The sequence below is a fragment of the Cricetulus griseus genome, chromosome 4 (genome assembly GCF_003668045.3).
Source record: "Cricetulus griseus strain 17A/GY chromosome 4, alternate assembly CriGri-PICRH-1.0, whole genome shotgun sequence".
NCBI lineage: Eukaryota > Metazoa > Chordata > Mammalia > Rodentia > Cricetidae > Cricetulus > Cricetulus griseus.
This window is the reverse complement of record NC_048597.1, coordinates 94,821,238-94,840,448: the sequence shown is the minus strand read 5'-3', so window position 1 is coordinate 94,840,448 and position 19,211 is coordinate 94,821,238. Positions and strand designations below refer to the sequence as shown.

General features: G+C 45.4%; 1 protein-coding gene across 2 annotated transcripts in view; it reads left to right on the top strand.

Annotated features, from left to right (window-relative positions):
- Rnf10 (ring finger protein 10) overlaps positions 1 to 18,141 on the top strand; it is a 33,488-nt gene extending 15,347 nt beyond the window's left edge. The window contains exons 3-17 of one of the 2 annotated variants that reach the window (XM_027416040.2): positions 2,677 to 2,876; positions 4,608 to 4,698; positions 6,376 to 6,560; positions 6,638 to 6,774; positions 8,638 to 8,798; positions 9,231 to 9,356; positions 9,594 to 9,867; positions 10,077 to 10,210; positions 12,055 to 12,172; positions 12,312 to 12,413; positions 13,264 to 13,419; positions 15,289 to 15,389; positions 17,240 to 17,297; positions 17,377 to 17,535; positions 17,848 to 18,141. In XM_027416040.2, the coding sequence (XP_027271841.1) occupies positions 2,677 to 2,876; positions 4,608 to 4,698; positions 6,376 to 6,560; positions 6,638 to 6,774; positions 8,638 to 8,798; positions 9,231 to 9,356; positions 9,594 to 9,867; positions 10,077 to 10,210; positions 12,055 to 12,172; positions 12,312 to 12,413; positions 13,264 to 13,419; positions 15,289 to 15,389; positions 17,240 to 17,297; positions 17,377 to 17,535; positions 17,848 to 17,921 (2,076 nt within the window). In that variant the 3' untranslated portion in view covers positions 17,922 to 18,141. Of the gene's footprint in view, positions 1 to 2,676; positions 2,877 to 4,607; positions 4,699 to 6,375; positions 6,561 to 6,637; positions 6,775 to 8,637; positions 8,799 to 9,230; positions 9,357 to 9,593; positions 9,868 to 10,076; positions 10,211 to 12,054; positions 12,173 to 12,311; positions 12,414 to 13,263; positions 13,420 to 15,288; positions 15,390 to 17,239; positions 17,298 to 17,376; positions 17,536 to 17,844 lie in introns of both variants that reach the window. The other variant, XM_027416039.2, reaches the window with a different exon arrangement.
- Positions 18,142 to 19,211: the final 1,070 nt, after the last annotated feature.

The following is a 19,211-nucleotide window of genomic DNA, read 5'->3' as shown; positions in this document are numbered from 1 at the left end:
CCAACATTTGGGGAGGCAGAGGCAGGAGAGCATCGGCTCTACAGGAGAAAGAGGGTGTCACTTTTCTCTTCAGGAGCAGTAACTGCTGTTTTGAGACAGGGTCTCATTCTAACCTTGGCTGGCCAGAGGCATTGTAGACCAGGGGCTGGCCTTGAACTCAGGTCTGCCTGCCTCAGGCTGCACAGTATGGGCATTAAAAAGCTTGTGTTTAGGGGGTTAAACCCAGGGCTGTGTACATGCTAGTCAGTGTTCACCATTGTGTCTCCAGGAGCCTGTGGCAGAAAGGCCACCTGACACCAGGCCAGTCTGGGCTTATGTGAGGCCTACCTAAAACACAATGAAAAATTAGAAAGCTGTAAAAATTAATGATGTGATCTAAATTTAACTTGAAGTGTACCTGTTGTCACATTTCAGGTGGTCAGTAGCTGTGGGTACTTAGTAGCTGCTGTCCCGAATGACACAGTCCAGAAAGCACACATGTCCATAGGAATGGGTGTCTGAAACAGGTGAGAACAGGCTAATTGGAAGCCCAGGCGTCTCAGAACTTAGAGGTCAGTGTACTGGAAATAGGGATAATGAGGAATTAGGGAGAATGCCTGAGAGCGGCAGTGGGTCGGCCAGGACAGCGGGAAGACAGAAGCTTGAGAATGCAGGGTTTTTGTTTTTGTTTTTGTTTTGTGTTTTTTAAAGTTCATCTATATGTGAGTGTTTTGCCTTCATGTTTTGTTTGTGTATTAGACGATGTCAGCCTCTGGAACAGATGGCTGTGAGCCACCATGTAGGGCATGGGGACCAAAGAGTCCTATGAAAAAGCAACAGGTGCTTTAAACTGCTGAGCCTTCTCTCCGACCCCTGGGCATTTTTTAAAAAGATTTAGTTTTGGTTTTTTTTTTTTGTTTGTTTGTTTTGTTTTTGTTTTGTTTTGTTTTTTGTATGAGTGTGATTTTTTTTTTTCTGCCTGCATGTATGCCTGCAGGCCAGAAGAGGGCGCGAGAGCCAGAACTCACCATGTGGTTGCTGGGAATTGAACTCAAGAAGACCTGTAGAAGAGCAGCCAGTGCTCGTAACTCTTGAGCAATGAGTGTTTTGCCTATATGTCTGTATGTACCCCACATGTGCCTGATACTTGGTGAGGTCAGAAGAGTATAGCCAGATATAGTGGCTTTTATTGTTTTACTAACAAATAAAGCTTGGGAGTCAGATATTGGGGTACAAACCAGATAGATCCACAAATCGACAGAGAAAGGATCACCTGACCCTCTTCACCTTCCCAGATGGAAAAGGGTCGAGACTCTTTCCAAGCCCCTCCTTCTTCCTCTCTGTGCTCTCTTATCTTCGTCTGAGTCAGCTTATTCTTGCCATCTGAATGTGGACTCCACCCTCTGAATCAAGGTTTAACTCCATTGGTGGTCTCAGAGTGACAGTACAAACAAATCTCCAAAACAGAAGAGGGTGTTGGATCGTCTGGAAATGGAATTAATGGGTGGTTGGGAGCCACCGTGTTGGTGCTGGGAAACAAACCATGTCTTGTGCCAGAGCACTTGGTACTCCTTAGCATGGAGCTGCCCGCCCATCATCTCCCCAGCCCCCACAGTACAACTCTTAGATCCAGGGGGAAAAATTGTCTAATTGTACACCATAGCTAGTTTGTTTGTTTTCTGGAGATACTTTATAGTTCAGACTGGCCTGGACCTCTTATTAATATAGCACAGGCTAGCCCCCAGCTTGCAGTGGTGTTTTGCCTTTACCTCTTAAGTGTTGGGATTACAGGCATGAACCACCACACTTGGCAGTTGTACTTGTTTTGAAAGGTTGTAATGATACTGTATACATAGAATTTCTCAGGCTGCACATTTGTAGTCCTGAATAAAAAGCCCTTCCAGTATGTTTCCTTTATGTCTTCCTTGGTTTCTCTAGGGTACAGATTTGTTTTCTTAAGTGCTAGCATTGTAGGAATGAGCACCTCTTAAGATCCTTTGGCCTGTATGTGCATGTGCAGCCTAGTAAAAGCTCTCTTCCACATTGAACTACACAGTGGAAGTGGCATAACTGCCTCTGTTGGAGCTCCAGGGTTTATGCTTGGGTGTAAAAAGAAATAATGGGAGATCAGGCAGTGGTGGTGTACACCTGTGATCCCAGCAAAGGCGGGCAGATCTCTGAGTTTGATGTCAGACTGGTCTACAGAGCAAGTTCTAGGACAGCCAGGGCTGTTTCATAGAGAAACTTTGTCTCAGAAATAAAAAAAAATATGGGTTTACCAAAAAAAAAAAAAAAAGGTTAAAGAAGAGCCAGCTGTGGTGGCTCTGATCTTTAGTCCCAGCAGTCAGGGAACAGAGGCAAACAGATCTCTGAGTTGGAGGCCAGCCTGGTCTGCAGCCGGAGGCCCAGGAAGGACAGCCAGTGTTACCCAGGGAAGCCCTTTGTGCTTCTGGGTGACTAGAGCCTTCGAGGCACTTTGCCATTGAATAGTAGAATAGTTTGTTGCCGCTGCAAAGAGCAGGCTGGGCCAGGTTAAGGAGATGCTGAAGGTGTCTCCTCTCTCCACTTCCATACAGCTCTTAAGTCAGCATCTAGGCCGGTATGCTGATGTTTTCAGCCATGTGGAAGTGGGGCTGTGCCGGTTTCTGCTGTCAGCTGGTGAATTCTTTCATTCTAAAATGTTGCCCTTCTTTGTAGGTAGCAGAGGCTCAGCGGGCAGAGTTTAGCCCTGCCCAGTTCTCTGGCCCTAAGAAGATCAACCTGAACCACTTGTTGAATTTCACCTTTGAACCCCGTGGCCAGGCAGGTCACTTTGAAGGCAGTGGACATGGCAGCTGGGGAAAAAGAAACAAGTGGGGGCATAAGCCTTTTAACAAGGAACTTTTTTTACAGGCCAAGTGAGTATTTCCACTTCTAGGGAAAAAATAAAAATTAAACCTGCTTAGATGGTTGAATTTCTTGGAGAGAAGCTTCCTCTAAACTATTACCGGGCAGAAACAGAAATGGATGCTGTTCTTTTTTCCCTGTCACACTTTCTAAGTGAATGTTGAGAGAACATAGTGCTTGGAGTAACTTCCAGGGCTGGGAACGGCGTGTGGTCTGAGTGCAAGCTGGGCAGTGGACTGAGAAGAAATCATGGGTCCAGGGAGGGTGGGGACCAGAAAAGAACAGTGCTGATTCATGTGCTTGTGTCCTTAACTTAGAGGAAGAGCTGAGGGGCAGACAGATCTTCCACAGTGAGCTCTCCTTCGGGGACAGGCCAGCGTGTTTTATTTAGCACCTGTTTTCTCAGGTGCCTTCCTGGGTTGCAGGGCACATTTGACTTAAGTTCTGGGGTTCTTTGCCTGGTGCAGCTCATACAGGTATTTCTCGGGCTGTGAATCCTATCTGGGGCCTCCATTGTGAGTGGGAAAACCCTTGACTCCCTCAAGGCCGTATTAGTTACCAGGCACAAAGTTAGGTTAAGTTTAAGAGCACTAGCTTCTCCTCTAGAGGACCCAGATTCCTTTTTGTTTGTTTGTTTGTTTTTGGTTTTTTTTGGCACAGGGTTTCTCTGTGTGGTCCTGGCTGTCCTGGAACTTGCTCTGTAGACCAGGCTGGCCTCAAACTCATAGAGATTCACCTGCCTCTGCCTCTCAAGGGATTAAAGGTGTGAGCTTCCAACACCTGATGAGGACCTAGGTTCTATTCTAGCACCCACATGGCATCTCAAGCCATATGTAACTTTAGTTACAAGGCACCTGACGCCTTCTTTTGGCCTCTAAGGGCACTACATTCAGCTGGTGCAGACATCCGCACGCAAAACAGCTTTACACACAAATTTTTGTTAGCCTTCATTTTTATTTAATAATAAGGCATCCTGTTTCTCTAAAGATTTTATTTTAAGTTTTGTATGTGAGAGTAAGTGCCCATAAATGCTGGTGTTGGAAGGGGAACAGACTTCCAGTTCCCTTATAACTGGAGTCACAGGCAGCTTTGACCTCCTGACATGAGTGCTAGGAACCGAACTCACCGGTTCTCTGCAAGAGCAGTATTTTCTTTTAAACTGTCCTCTCTCCAGCATGTATTTGTGTATGTGTTTCCCTGTTGCACACGTGGAGGCCAACTGTTACTTTCCACAGTTCTAGGAAGGCTCATTGCTAGGAACTAACAAAGATGGAGTAGGCAGGCAAGCCATTCCTTCCCCTCCCTTCCTCTTTTGTGAGTCGTTAGATAGAAGCTTGGACCTTGGGTATAAACTAAAGCACCAGTGTGTACTTTAGTGCGGACTGCTCTCGTGATTGAGAACAGCTTTCTACTGCCTTGAAGATGAGCTGTGTTCATAGGGTCCAAGGGTTGGGAGGAAGTCTCAGTCTGGGTTAATTTTAGTTCATGGGAGAACAACAGGGAACTTGGCTGGGCTTGGAAGCAGAAGAAATAGTCGATAGATTTAGGCATCTGTGTGTTAAGTCTAGACTTGTCACCAAGCCAGGGCTCAGAGCTGTGGCTAATGTCTGGGGTCATGCTTCCGCAGCCTGGCAGCCTGGGCTGCTCTTGTCCAGCATCAGAACTTTGAGGGTTGGTGAGTTTCTACTGAGGTCCTAGTGGTTCTGACAGTCTCCTCTCTCCCTGTCTTTCCTGCTTTCTAGCTGTCAGTTTGTGGTGTCTGAAGACCAGGACTATGCAGCTCATTTTGCTGATCCTGACACCTTAGTCAACTGGGACTTTGTGGAACAAGTGGTGAGTGGCTTCGCCAAGTTTTGTAATCATCAGTGGGAGAGCTAAAGAAAGGCTGTGACAAAACAGCTCTTTGCGGTTTAAACTTTGGATACCAGTTTTTGACTAGCCTATGACACTTATCCCTGAGGTCAGTTCCTCATTTCTCTTGGAGTTCATTTTGTTACCAAGTAGATTTGGGATGTGGAAGGCTCTGCTCCAAGGGCACATAAGCATTCCTTTCTGTCAGTTGCTCGTTGAGGAAGTCATATCAAGGAGTCTGTTAGAGGAGCTCTTTGTTACCCTCCTAGCCTTGGTGAGCTCAGATACATGGACATTTCTTCATTGGCAGCCCCTTGTATCAAATTACCAGGTGATTGCATTTTCTGTAGTCACTCTTGCATTTTCTCTTTGGGGTTTTTGAGACAGGGTTTCTCTGTGTACCTTTGGAGCCTATCCTGGCACTCGCTCTGGAGATCGGGCTGGCCTGGAACTCAACAGAGATCCACCTGCCTCTGCCTCCTGAGTGCTGGGATTAAAGGCGTGCGCCACCAACGCCCGGCCTGCATTTTTTTTTTTTTTTTTTTTTTTTTCTGTTGAGGTTATTAACTTGTGTTTCCTTGCTGATCCTAACAGGGTGTATCAGGTAGTTACTTTGAAAATAATAAGTGCTCTTACTTTTTATGTTACGTTCTTCTGACAAATTTGGACTCCTGTTACTTTTAAAAGGTATACAATGACCTAAGAATGATGTAGAGTGCCTTGTAAGAAAAAACACTTTTATACATTGGATAAAAACACTACTCTGTTGGGAGTTATCAGTAAATTAAATTTGGACTTTTATTCCTTTTAAATACATACTTAAAAACTTAATGGGAGCTGGGCGTTGGTGGCGCATGCCTTTAATCCCAGCACTCAGGAGGCAGAGGCAGGTGGATCTCTGTGAGTTTGAGACCAGCCCGGTCTACAAGAGCTAGTTCCAGGACAGCCTCCAAAGCCACAGAGAAACCCTGTCTGGAAAAACCAAAAAAAAAAAAAAAAAAAAAAAACAAAAAAAACAATGGGATCATGTGATTTATGTCATTTTTCTTTGTAATATAGAACCCTCCAAGTGTCTATTAATCTATCCTGTTGGATTAGCCCATGATTGTGGCTTTCTTAATTTGCTTAAAGTGTGTTCATCCTTACACTTACACTTGTATTATTAAACTGGTTTCATTTTTTGTTTGTTTGTTTGAGACAGGGTTTCTCTGTGGCTTTGGAGGCTGTCCTGGAACTAGCTCTTGTAGACCAGGCTGGTCTCGAACTCACAGAGATCCCAGAGATCCACCTACCTCTGCCTCCCGAGTGCTGGGATTAAAGGTGTGTGCCACCAACGTCCGGCCTTTTTCTTTTTTTTTTAAATACTTTATTTAACTTTTTTTTATATGCATTGGTGTAAGGATACCAGATCCCCTGAAACTGGAGTTGCAGACAGGTGTGAGCTGCCATGTGGGTGCTGGGGATTGAACCCAGGTCCTCTTGAAGAGCATCTACTGCTCTTAACCACTGAGCCATCTCTCCAGCCCCTCAGCCGACTCTTCTGTTGAACAGTTTTATGAAGTGATGAGATGTAAGAGGGTGAGAGGAGAGGCTTCTGACTTTCTCAGCCTCTTACCTGGCCAGTTCTGAAGGCAGTGACGCTGTGCTGTTATGTTTCAGCGCATCTGTAGCCATGAAGTGCCATCTTGCCCAATATGCCTCTATCCACCGACTGCAGCCAAGATAACCCGCTGTGGACACATTTTCTGCTGGGCGTGCATCCTGCACTACCTTTCACTCAGTGAGAAAGCCTGGAGTAAATGTCCCATCTGCTACAGTTCTGTGCATAAGAAAGACCTCAAGAGGTAAGACTGAGAGTTGCCTTAGACCCTAGGCTGCTGTTTCCTCACTCTACTTCATCTCAACAATGTTTTTGTCTCAGTGTTGTTGCCACAGAATCACGCCAGTACGTTGTGGGTGATACCATTACAATGCAGCTGATGAAGAGAGAGAAAGGAGTGTTGGTGGCCTTGCCTAAATCCAAGTGGATGAATGTAGACCATCCCATTCATCTAGGAGGTAAGCATGAGTCATTCAGAGGGCAAACAACTGGAAGAAGCTGGGTGGAGGTGGTGGTGGTGCACGCCTTTAGTCTAGCACTTGGGAGGCAGAGGTAGGTGGATCTCTGTGAGTTCGAGGCTAGCTTTGTCTGTACAGTGAGTTCCAGGATAGCCAGGGCTGTCCACAGAGAAACCCTGTCTCAAAAACAAAAGCAACAACAACAAAAATCAGTTTTAGCCTAGGCCATGTAATGAGAACTTGGCTCAGAACAAAGGCAAGGGATGTAGCAGAGGGGCAAGAGTGGTCGTCTAGCATGCGCTGGTGACAGAACACAAATAAAAGGGTGGTGCACACCTGCAATCCCAGCATTTAGGAGGCTGAGACTGGAAGTTCAAGGTCACCTTTGGCTACATAACAAGTTGGAGCTACCCTGGGCTTCATGGGACACTGTCTCATTAAAGCCAAAGTATTGGGGTCAGGCGGTGGTGGCGGACCCCTTTAATCCCAGCATTCAGGAGGTAGAGGCAGGTGGATCTCAGTGAGTTTGAGCCAGCCTGGTCTACAGAGTGAGTTCCAGGACAGTCAGGACTGTTTTGCAGAGAAACCAAAAAATCCAAGCAAACAACAAAAAGAATACCAAAGAATTAGGGAAGGAAGTAGGAAATAAGCTATTCACAAGTCTTTTCCTTAAAGGTGCCTGAAATGTTAGGCTTTTTCAATTCACTCATTCTTGTGAGATTGGGATTAGATATGCTAGTTTGACAACTTGTTTTGTTTTTTATGGTATAGGGATTTTATTTTGAAGATAGGGTCTCATTATGTAGCTCCAGCTCTCCTGTAACAGACTATGTAAAACAGGTTGGCCTCAAACAGAGATATGTGTTTTATTTTTGTTTTTGTTTTTGTTTTTCAAGACAGGGTTTCTCTGTGGCTTTGGAGGCTGTGTAGGAACTTGCTCTAGGCTGGCCTCAAACAGAGATCCTCCTGCCTCTGCCTCCCGAGTGCTGGGATTAAAGGCGAGCGCCACCAATGCCCGGCCTGTTTTATTTTTAAAATTACTGTATTTTCTGTGTCTGGGTGTTTTGCCTACATGTGTCTGTGTATCGTGTGTGCGGTGCCATCGGCACACGAGAACAGGGAGTCCGATTCCCCTGGCACTGGTTTAGAGACCTTTGTGAGCTGCTATGGAGGTGTTGGGAATCAAACTTTTTTAACTGCTGAGCTGTCCTCCAGTCCATTTCTTTCTTAACACAAGAATGTACAGTGATGTGTAGGACACAATGTTTGTTCGCATCACTAATGCCTCATCTTAGAGAGCCATCTTTCTACACGTCCCTTATGGTAGATGTAAACATTAGACATAATTCATTTTTTTAATTCATTATTTTATGTAAATTGATGTTTTGCTTCCGTATATTTCTGTGTGAGGGTGTCAAATTTGGAGTTACAGACAGTCGTGAGCTGCCATGTGGGTCCTCTGGAACCAGTGCTCTTAACCACTGAGCCATCTCCGCAGCTCCTTTTTTCTTTCTGGTTTCTTAGACTTCTTGAATTAACCTGGTTTAAGATTGTCGTTAATGAGCCTGGCGGTAGTGGCCCACGCCTTTAATCCCAGCACTTGGGATGCAGAGGCAGAGGGATCTCTGAGTTCGAGACCAGCCTGGTCTACAAGAGCTAGTTCCAGGACAGCCTCCAAAGCCACAGAGAAACCCTGTTTCGAAAAACAAAACAAAACAAAACAAAAAAAAATTGTTTCCAGGAAGTTATACTAAGTCTCATTTTTTCTGCCTTGGGCAGAAAAGCATATATGAGACAACTTGTATTTAGTCCCAGCACCTCCCTCCTGGAGAGCTGTTTTGTGATCCATTGCCTCTCTTGCAGATGAACAGCACAGCCAGTACTCCAAGTTGCTGCTGGCCTCTAAGGAGCAGGTGCTGCACCGAGTAGTTCTAGAAGAGAAAGTAGCACTGGAGCAGCAGCTCGCAGAGGAGAAGCACACTCCTGAGTCCTGCTTTATTGAGGCCGCTATCCAGGAGGTTAAGGTAAGTACACTGAACTGAAAACCAAGTTCCCTCAGCTCCAGGAAGTGGCTGAAAAAGCCATTTAAGTGGTGATAGGAAGGAAGGGCCAACTTACAGAGTTTTCCTAGAGCTAGAAGTAACAGCTCAGAATGTTTCTGTGACTCACTGTGACAGTGGGTTACTATTTGAGCTGTGAGTTGATAAGCAAGGTAGTTTTTTTTCTTGTCTAGGAAAATGCTTGAGTTATCCAAGTGTTTTGGGAGGCATTGTGGAGAGAGTATTATGGTTTACCCACCAGGCCTTAGCAGCACTTGTTAAAGACGTGGACTACATACAGGTAGCCAAAGAAGGAATTCAGTAGCTCCTATGCCTCCACAGCAGGAATTCTTAAACTTGAACTGACTGTTTGACCTTCAAAATGAGTGTTTCTGGTCTTTTCTCTGATGGCCTTAGATTCGGGAAGAGGCTCTGTCTGGAGTAGCTGGAGGCAGAGGGGAGGTCACTGGTGTTGTGACTGCTCTGGAGCAACTGGTGCTGATGGCTCCCCTGGTGAAGGAGTCTGTTTTCCAACCCAGAAAGGTTAGTGTGCCTGTTAGAACAGAGTGACTATCATTCTTCAGACTGCTGTGAGCCTTGGTGCTAGTGTGAGTAAGAAATGCTGGCTGTGCCCTATGACCAGGCCTGTCAGTTTTCCAGGGGTGGTGATGACCAATGAGAGCTCAAATGAATATCCTGGGATCTTAGGCCTATCTTTGCCACACCATTTTATGAAACAGGACATAATACCCTCTGTTGACTTGTGGTTTGTTCCAACAGGGTGTGCTAGAGTATCTGTCTGCTTTCGAAGAAGAAACTGCAGAAGTTTGTTCTCTGGACTCCCCTCGTTCTCTTGCTCTCCCTTTGGTAGAAGAGGAGGAAGCAGTGTCTGAGCCAGAACCTGAGGGGTTGCCAGAAGCCTGTGAGGAGTCAGAGGTAGCAGATGACAATCTTGGGGAGGGGACCATTTGTACTGAGTCAAGCCAGGAGGAACCCATCACTAAACCAGGCTTCACCCAGCTGAGCAGCTCTCCTTGTTACTACTTCTACCAAGGTGAGGGACCCCAGGGTGGAGGGCTGGGTTTCCTCAGAAGCCTTTGAAAGGGATGACCTGGCACTCTGAACAGGGTTGGGGGGTGTCTTTGCTAGATCCTGGGGGTTGGCTCACTGCTTTCTAGCAGGAAGTAGGAGTGGCAGGCCTAGCTGGGAGAGGTCCATGCTGAAGGCTGGCCAGGGCTTGTGTAATACAGCTCTTGTCTTTAGCGGAGGATGGACAACACATGTTCCTGCACCCAGTCAATGTGCGCTGCCTTGTTCGGGAGTATGGCAGCCTGGAGCAGAGCCCAGAGAAGATCTCTGCAACAGTGGTAGAGATTGCTGGGTATTCCATGTCTGAGGTAAGGCTTTCTGTAGAGGAAAGGGCAGGCTGTGACATGAACCTAAGCTCTTGGGGTGGGACTCACCAGAGTAAGGTTACAAACCTTTAGAGCCCTTTATGTGTTTATTTGTTGTGGCTTATTGTTTATTTTTTGAGGCAGGGACTCTCTTACGTAGCTCTGACTGTCCTGAAACTTGCTCTGTAGACCAGACTGGCCTCATACTCAGATCCACCTGCCTCTGCCTCCCAAGTGCTGGAATTAAAGGTGTGTACCAACTACACTTGACCATTATTTGTTTTTGTTTTTGTTTTTTTTGTTTTTTTTTGAGATGGTGTCTCATGAAGCATAGGCTATATAGCCAAGGATGTCCGAACTTCTGATCCTCCTGCCTCCACCTCAGAAGGGCTGTGGTTTGTTTTAATTGTCTTTTGTTTAAGCTTATTGTTGTCCTCAGTAACAATCCAACTGAAGCTTTGTGAACGCTGGCAAATTGTATCCCTGAGATAGATTTTATATATATATATATTACCCCTGTAACCTAATGTTTACATCTTTCTGTTGGTGACAGTGCAGTGAATTGTGTCACTGTTAGATGCTGCTCTCAGATCTTGCCAGGGCTCAATGTCAATTGTACTGCCCTGCTTATCAGGGGCATTTTCTGGGGCTTGCGGTATTGATATCTTCTTTTTCATTCCATATGAAATTCTTGCCCCATCCCCCTTTTAAATTTATTTTTATTTTATTTTGTGAGACAGAGTCTTGTAATGCAGCTCTGGCTATTCTAGAATTTCTTATGTAGAGAGGCTAGCCAGCCCAGTGTGCACCACCACACCCTTGCCTTTTCTCTTTGCTTACTGCTTGAAAGAAATGTTCAAAACCCCACAGTTTTAAACTAGGTTACACAGGCAACAAGTATGGTGTTTTGTGTTGGGGGTTAAGACAGGGTTTCTCTGTATAGCCTTGGCTATCTTGGAAGTCACTCTGTAGACCAGGTTGGCCTCAAACTCAGAGATCTGCCTGCCTCTGCCTCCTGAGTGCAGGGATTAAAGGCGTGTGCCTCCACTGCCTGGTGGAAAGTATGTTTTTAGTTGGAAGATAGCTTTGAATTGTGGTTTCATGGTGTACATATGTGAGTTTTTGTCACTCAGTAAATATGCCTGTTATTTACAAAATTGTAGACATAAAATTAAAGACCCTTGGGTATCATCAAACTTACATGAAATAAATCCAGAAAAAGAGTAGAAATTTGGGCTGGAGAGATAGCTCAGAAGTTAAGAGAACTGGCTGCTCTTCCAAAGGTCCTGAGTTCAATTCCCAGCAACCACATGGTGGCTCACAACCACCTGTAATGCGATCTGGTGCCCTCTTCTGGCCTGCAGGTGTACATGCAGGCAGAGCACTGTATATATAATAAATAAATTTTTTCAAGAGTGGAAATTTAAGTGGACAGGCTTTGGTTTTGTGTTCCAGGCCACACTTCACTCAGTAGGGCTCTTGCTTCACTTTTTCCTTCTTTCCTGGTTTGTCAGTGGCTCCCAGTTCCAGGCTGTTTTTGTTTCATTGTCTAGGTACTCTTTGCTTATCCCTGTTCTCATTCTGATTATGATTGTGATTGTGGCCCTCAACAATTAGAAATGGTGGGCAGCAAAGAGGTCATCTGATTACTGGGCTCAGTGTACTCACTTGTAGCTCAATCCAAAGACCCCTGAGTCTGATGGATGTTCTGACTGTAGGCTGCCATGGTGTCTGGTTTTCAAAAGGGCAGGACCAGTCCTGGTGCTGAGTGTGTATACTGCAGGGATTCTAAGTTGGGATCCTCTGCCCTCTAGAGCAGTTGAGCATTGGTTCTGTTTCCAATGTAGGATGTTCGACAGCGCCATAGGTATCTCTCTCACTTGCCACTCACCTGTGAATTCAGCATCTGTGAACTGGCTCTGCAGCCTCCTGTGGTCTCTAAGGAAACCCTAGAGATGTTCTCAGGTGAGAAAGCCCTGTTTGCTTCTCTTTGTACTGGGAACCTAGTGTGGGAGTTGTGTCCAGATGCCCCACTAGCCACTGGTCATCCAGGAAGAGCTAAGGGTTGGGGATCTGGCTTTCTTACAACTTGACCAACCCACAGATGACATTGAGAAAAGGAAGCGTCAGCGCCAAAAGAAGGCTCGAGAGGAGCGTCGCCGAGAGCGCAGAATTGAAATGGAGGAGAACAAGAGACAGGGCAGGTGTAAGTTCAAGAGTTGTGTTTGCTTAGCTTTGCTGTGTGTTTCTTCAGCTCCTTGCCCAGAAGCTAAGCTACTTAGCTTATGCTCTGCCATTTGCTTTCTTTAATTCTTTCCCATGAAAATAAAATTGTTTTCAATTTAGTAAAAATTAATTTAAAAAAAATTAAGGTGGGACATGGGTGGCGCATGCCTTTAATCCCAACACTCGGGAGGCAGAGGCAGATGGATCTCTGGGAGTTTGAGGCCAGCCTGGTCTTCAGAGTGACAGCCAGGGCTCTGTTACACAGAGAACCCTATCAGAGAGAGAGAGAGGGAGGGGGGAGAATGAGGACTTTTAGCACTTTCCTGATTCCGTCCAGTGTGGCAAACATAAATGGGTGACTTGTTAGAGTGGAGTAAGTTATGCTTGGGGTTCTAGGACTTTGTAGCTGGTACACACCCTTAACTTTGAGAAAATAAATGTCTCAAGAAAAGTTTTATTGTTTTTTCTCTTATCTCTTACTTCATTAAAGTTTTTTGTTGTGTTTTGTTTTTAAGACAACAGCTCACTGTTTAGCCTGAAACTACTTACAGTGTAGACCTGGCTAACCTTGAGCTATATCTGTCTGCTGAGTGCTGAAGTTGTATAGGCTCACACCAGAGCCAGTTTTCCCTAAATGTTTAGGGAGTGGGGTCTGGTTTATATAGCCTAGGGTAGCCCCGAATTTGCTCTGTTTCGCCTCCTGCGTGTTGGATTACATATAGCATGGATTACACAGACATAGATTCATAATTGTTTGCATCCTCTAGGCCCTCCAGACCCTCTAGAGAAAATTCAGTTGTGTTGTGGGCTTATATCACCTTTCTTTGCAGATCCTGAAGTCCACATTCCCCTGGAGAACCTTCAGCAGTTTCCTGCCTTCAATTCCTACACCTGCTCCTCTGGTTCTGCTGTGGGTCCCACCAGCACCGAGGGCCATGGGGCCCTCTCCCTTTCTCCTCTTAGCAGAAGTCCCAGTTCTCATGCAGGTAAAGAACTGATACTTAATGAGTCAGTCCTGCTAGTGCCTACAGCAGCTACCTGTGGCTGCTGGGAACCAAACCCAGGTCCTCTGCAAGTGCAACAAGTGCTCCTAACTACTGAACCAATTCTCTAGGCCCTAGACCTTAAGCAAACAACTCTGGCCAACTTTGCATAATGTGACATTTAAATGAAAAACTTGACAGTTGGTCCTGAGCTACATTGATTCTTGCTTTATCACTCCTTCCCATTGGTTATACTGGTTTATTAGACTTTGCTTGCTTCTCCAATCCTCAATGCAGTTCGTTTCCTCTGACCCATCTGTTCTGGGTTTTTGTTGGTTTGGTTTTTTGTTTGTTTGTTTGTTTGTTTGTTTGTTTTCCTCTCTTGATTTTCATGTTTGAGCATGTTTGTTAATGTCTGTTGTAATATTGATTGTAATGAGTAGGGAAAATGACTACTGAATGCACAGTAGGGAAATGGCTCACTTAAACGTTTATTTATGAACTGGATGTGGACCACCTGCTACAGTACACTGGGCCCTTCCTCATCAGTCACCAATGCCCTACAGAGTTGCCTCCAGGCCAGTCCTATGGAGGCATTGTCTCAGTGGAAAAAAAAGAGTCCTTTTTCCTAGGTTACCTTAGTTGATATAAAGTTGACATGAAAACTATCCTGCACAGATCTTGAGACTAATAGTGTTCAGGAACTTTAGTGACAGGAACTGGGGCTAACACTTGGTTCTTGGGGTAGTCTAACCATGATGCTAGTTAACTAGGAAACTGCTGCCCGAGTGAATGCTGTGAATCACTGGGTACCCTGTCTGTGGGGTGGAGAGTGTTTTTTCCTGTACCAGGGTTTGTTTTGCTTGTTTGCATGTCTGGGCTTTAGAGTCATCAGGAGGGATAGTTTGGTCCTCGGAGTGAAACTGTCAAATAGCTGTTTAGTGAGTCATGGCACCCCTTGCCTAGCAGTACCCGAGGCAGTAGAAAGACTGATGTGTGAGATGCCACTGTGGGTGAGAAAGGACTCTTCTAAGAAGACTAACTTGGGGTGTGTGTGTGTGTCTTGAATCATAACTATTTCCATGTTGTAGTGGCCAGCATAAATGGGGATCTGGGTGGTTTTTTTCTTGAAGTTGTCCGTCCACATAAAACCAGTCCAAGGTAAAGAACTAATCTTTGAGACAGGTTTGCAATGTAGCCCAGAGTGGCTTTGAAGTCTTGATGCACCTACCTGAACTTCCCAAGTGCTAGGATTACAGTCAGGAGGCACCCTAGCTTGAGAACCAACCTGTGAGGAAGGTGTAACCTTTTCCTTCGGGAAGGACTGTCTTGCTGTGGGTGATGCACAGTTTTTTGTTTTGTTTTGTTTTTAAGATTTTTATTTTTTATTTACTATGTATACAACATTCTGCTTCCATGTATATCTGCACACCAGAAGAGGGCACCAGATCTCATAACAGATGGTTGTGAGCCACCATGTGGTTGGTTGCTGGGAATTGAACTCAGGACCTCTGGAAGAGCAGTCTGTGCTCTTAACCTCTGAGCTATCTCTCCAGCCCCCAATGCACAATGTTCTTGTTGGGTAAGAACATGGCAGAATTAACATTGGAATCAAGGATTACCTTTAGTTATCTCTTCCTCTCTTCCTCTTCCCTTCCCTCTCTGAACAAGGTCACACTCGGAAGCCAGGCTCTTCTGGAACTCACTACATTGCCAGAGCTGAGACATCAAATACCCTCCTTCCTTAGCCTCCTGAGTTGTGGGGTTACAGGCCCTTGCCGCCATGCCTGGCTTCCATGGTTATTTCTTGTTCAGAGGATGTTCGCTCTTTGGAACGTGACTCATGTAATCAGGTCTCTGATTCCCTTTCAGACTTTCTGCTGACCCCTTTGTCACCCACTGCCAGTCAGGGCAGTCCCTCCTTCTGCGTTGGAAGCCTGGAAGAAGACTCTCCCTTCCTTTCCTTTGCTCAGGTAAATCTTTGCTTGTGCAGCAGCCCACACAAGCTCTGCTGCTTGTCTGGGAACCTCACCCAGGGATTGCTGCCTTGTGAAACTTTAGGCAGCAAGGAGTAGCAGAGGGCAGCCAACAGCCAGTCTGATTGCTCATCAGATAAACAATGGTGGGGACTTCCTCAAGAGCAAAGTTCATAGTAGTTGTGGAGAATCCAAGGTTTAGTTATTTAAGCTCATTAAATAACAGTGGACAGTGTCCTACGTGGTGAGGGGCTGCATCAGTTTAATTTCAACTGGTTTTTGGACCTTGGGTGTAGGTAGCATTTCTATAATGTAGAATAAACCCTCTATATCTTGCGAGGGAAAGGTCATCCTGGTTACCCTGTAGTTAGCCACAGCCTTATTCTTGGTGGTCAGGTAGGGAAGACAACAGGCAAACACTTGGTGTATCTGTGCTCAGATACTTGAGACAGGTCGGGGAACTGCTTCACAGGTGCCCATACAGGAAGCCAGGGCTTAAAATCTTTAATAGCTTTTTAGACTAGATGAGTTTTCAACCTGGGGGTCGCAGATTAGATATTTACAATTCACAACAGTAAAATTACAGTTATGAAGTAGCAACAAAGATGTTATGGTTGGGGGTCACCACACCATGAGGAACTGTGTTAAAGGGTCACAGCATTAGGAAAGTTAACTCGCTGGTCTAGATGAAGACAGTTCCTTAAGGGCAGAGGGACATATTTACAGGAAATACCTAGTCTACAGCCTCATCTAAACAGTGATAATTGAGGAGGTATTTGGAAAGTAATGAAGAGTAAAAAGCACCGTTGGGCTGTTAGAGTGTAGGAGGTGCAATTATCCATTTGGTTTCTTTATATATATATTATATAAAGATTTTATTTGTTTTATTATGAATACATTCTGCTTCCATGTATATCTGTACACCAGAAGAGGGCACCAGATCCCATTCAAGGTGGTTGTGAGCCACCATGTGGTTGCTGGGAATTGAACTCAGGACCTATGGAATAGCAGTCTGTGCTCTTAACCTCTGAGCCATTTCTCCAGCCCCTCCATTTGGCTTCTTTAAATTGGAAGGTAGACTAGATATGGTAGCAAATGCCTTTAATCCCAGCAGAGGCAGGCAGATTTCTGTGATTTTGAGGACAGCCTGGTCTACACAATGAGTTCCAGGACAGCACAGCCAGGGCTATGTAGGGACACCTGGTTCCCAACCCCTCCAAAAATAGAAAACAAGCAATTGGAAGATACTGCATATGCTACTTTAAATTTCGTTTTTAATTATTTTTTGTTTTGTTTTTTGAGATGGGGTCTCTATGTTCCATTCTACCCTGAAACTCATATAGTCCTAACTGGTTTTTTTTTTTTTTTTTTGGTTTTTAGAGACAGGGTTTCTCTGTGTAGCTTTGGATCCTATCCTGGCACTCGCTCTGCAGACCAGGCTGGCCTCAAACTCACAGAGATCCGCCTGCCTCCGCCTCCCGAGTGCTGGGATTAAAGGCATAAGCCACCAATGCTCGGAGTCCTAGCTAGTTTTGAATTGTAGGTAATCCTCCTGCCTCAGCCATGCAAATACTGGGGTTGTAGGGTAAACCACACCAACTCAAATACAGGAAAGTCCTTCAGGAAAAGCATTCCTAATTAAGACTGAGTAAGACCCTCATGTACTATCCTCCATATTTCTTCACCTATTCCTAAGGAGGGAGTAAAGACCCTTGGATATACCTCGGGTACACTACTGTCTCATTAGTCATGACACTGAGGAGAGGGGCTGACAGTCTGAGGGAGGTCAGTGCTGGGAAAGGATACTGGTCAGAAGTTCACATTCTTCCTTCTGTCCCACTTGGCAGATGCTGAGGGTTGGGAAGGCAAAAGCAGACGTGTGGCCCAAAACTGCTCCAAAGAAAGGTGAGAGCCGGGCAGGGAACAGGTGAGTTAGGAGCAGCCCTTTCAATAACAGTTCTAGACTTTTCACTTTTGTTTTTAGATGAGAACAGCTTGGTTCCTCCGGCCCCTGTGGACAGCGATGGGGAGAGTGATAACTCTGACCGTGTTCCTGTGCCCAGTTTCCAGAATTCCTTCAGCCAAGCTATTGAAGCAGCCTTCATGAAATTGGACACACCAGCTACTTCAGATGCCCTCTCTGGTAAGAGCGGGGAACTCACTCAGCACTGGGCTCAGGCTCAGCCATATATGCCACTGTTCCTGTCAGTATTGGTAGCAGTAGTAATGACTCAGGCTCTTAGCCACTGGACCATCTGTCCAGCCTACACTTAAGAGTTGGTTGAGGGTGATGGGCAATGTTAACCTCAGTGCCTGAGACACCTGTGCTCCTTAGGCAGGGATGGGGTAGCAGTGAAATTCCAAAGCCTGCACTCACTCAGCTGTGAGTGAGGTAGGGTATGAGTGTGAGAGAGTAGGGAGAGAGGGCGCTAAGACCTTCTGTTTCCTTCAGAAGACAGAGGAGGAAAGAAACGGAAGAAGCAGAAACAGAAGCTCCTGTTCAGCACCTCGGTCGTCCACACCAAGTGACACTACTCGCTCACCCAGGCACCTTCTCCATCTGGTTTCTTTTTCTGTGCTTTTGTTTTGCTGCTGTAATTTTTAAGTATTTGAGTTTGAACAGATTGATTAGCTTGGGGCGGGGGGAGGGGGTTTCCACAATGTGAGGGGGAACCAAGAAAATTTTAAATACAGTGTATTTTCCAGCTTCCCGTCTTTACACCAAAATAAAGTATTGACACTCACAAGACATGTCTTCCTGCCAAGCTTAGTTATCTGTAGGCTAGTCTTTTTTTTTTTTTTTTATGTATATGGGTGCTCTATCTGCATGTATGACTTTATGCCAGAAAAGGGCATTGAACCCAGAGGTGCTGGGAATTTACCCCAGGACCTCTGGAAAGCAGTCAGTGCTCTCAACCTCTGAGCCATCTCTCCAGCACTAGGTCAATATTTTAGATTTAGTTATTAATGTTCTCAACCCAAAGTGAGCTTGAGTAGTCTCTTCAGTGTCCTTTGGAGCAACCCAAATCGGGTACAGCATCACTGTGTGGTCCTGAGCTTCCTGGAATCTGTGGTTAGTTAAAATAGTTGACTCTTTCCTATCTGTTAAGTTCTTGTCAAAGATTCCAAGGACTAGGAGTGGGCAGAGTTGAGACATCCAGTTTAACACCTAGGCTTAGGGAACCACTGTGAGCTCCATGCTGGGTGGCTACAGTAGAAAAAAGTCAAAAGAGGAATTGGACGTTTTTCTTGTGGGAAGTGGCCACTATGGCCAGATCTCAGCTGGCAGCCAGCCCCAGGGTGACTTACATGTGAGGGAGGGTTTTGCCTATTGAGCTTATTACCTTTACCAAGAAAGCTCTGGCCCTGTCACTCCCCCTAACGGCTTTCAAAAAGCCTATGTTATTTTGTCTGCAGGTATGTCTGTGTGTTGTTTGAGTGAATGTTAAATTGAACCCAGGCACTCTGCAAGAACAGTCAGTACTCTCAACCTCTGAGCCATCACTCCAGCTCTTGACCTCAGGCTTCTTTTAAGTGAGTGGTTTAATGGAGGCATAAAGGGTGGCTTTTACTGCTGTGAAGAGACACCATGACCATGGCAGTTCTTATAAAGGAAAACATTTAATTGGTTCTGGTTTAGTTTCAGAGGTCTAGTCCATGATTTATCTTTAACATGAAAAATAAAAGACCCAAAGACTAATATTGGGCTTCAAGCTGAAGATCAGAGAAGCAAAGCAGCCAAGCCAGTAGATCTTACCTCTACCAAGCTGAAATGGCAGTTCTGTCTCTACAAATCCCCAGAAGCAAAAGCTGTCTGTT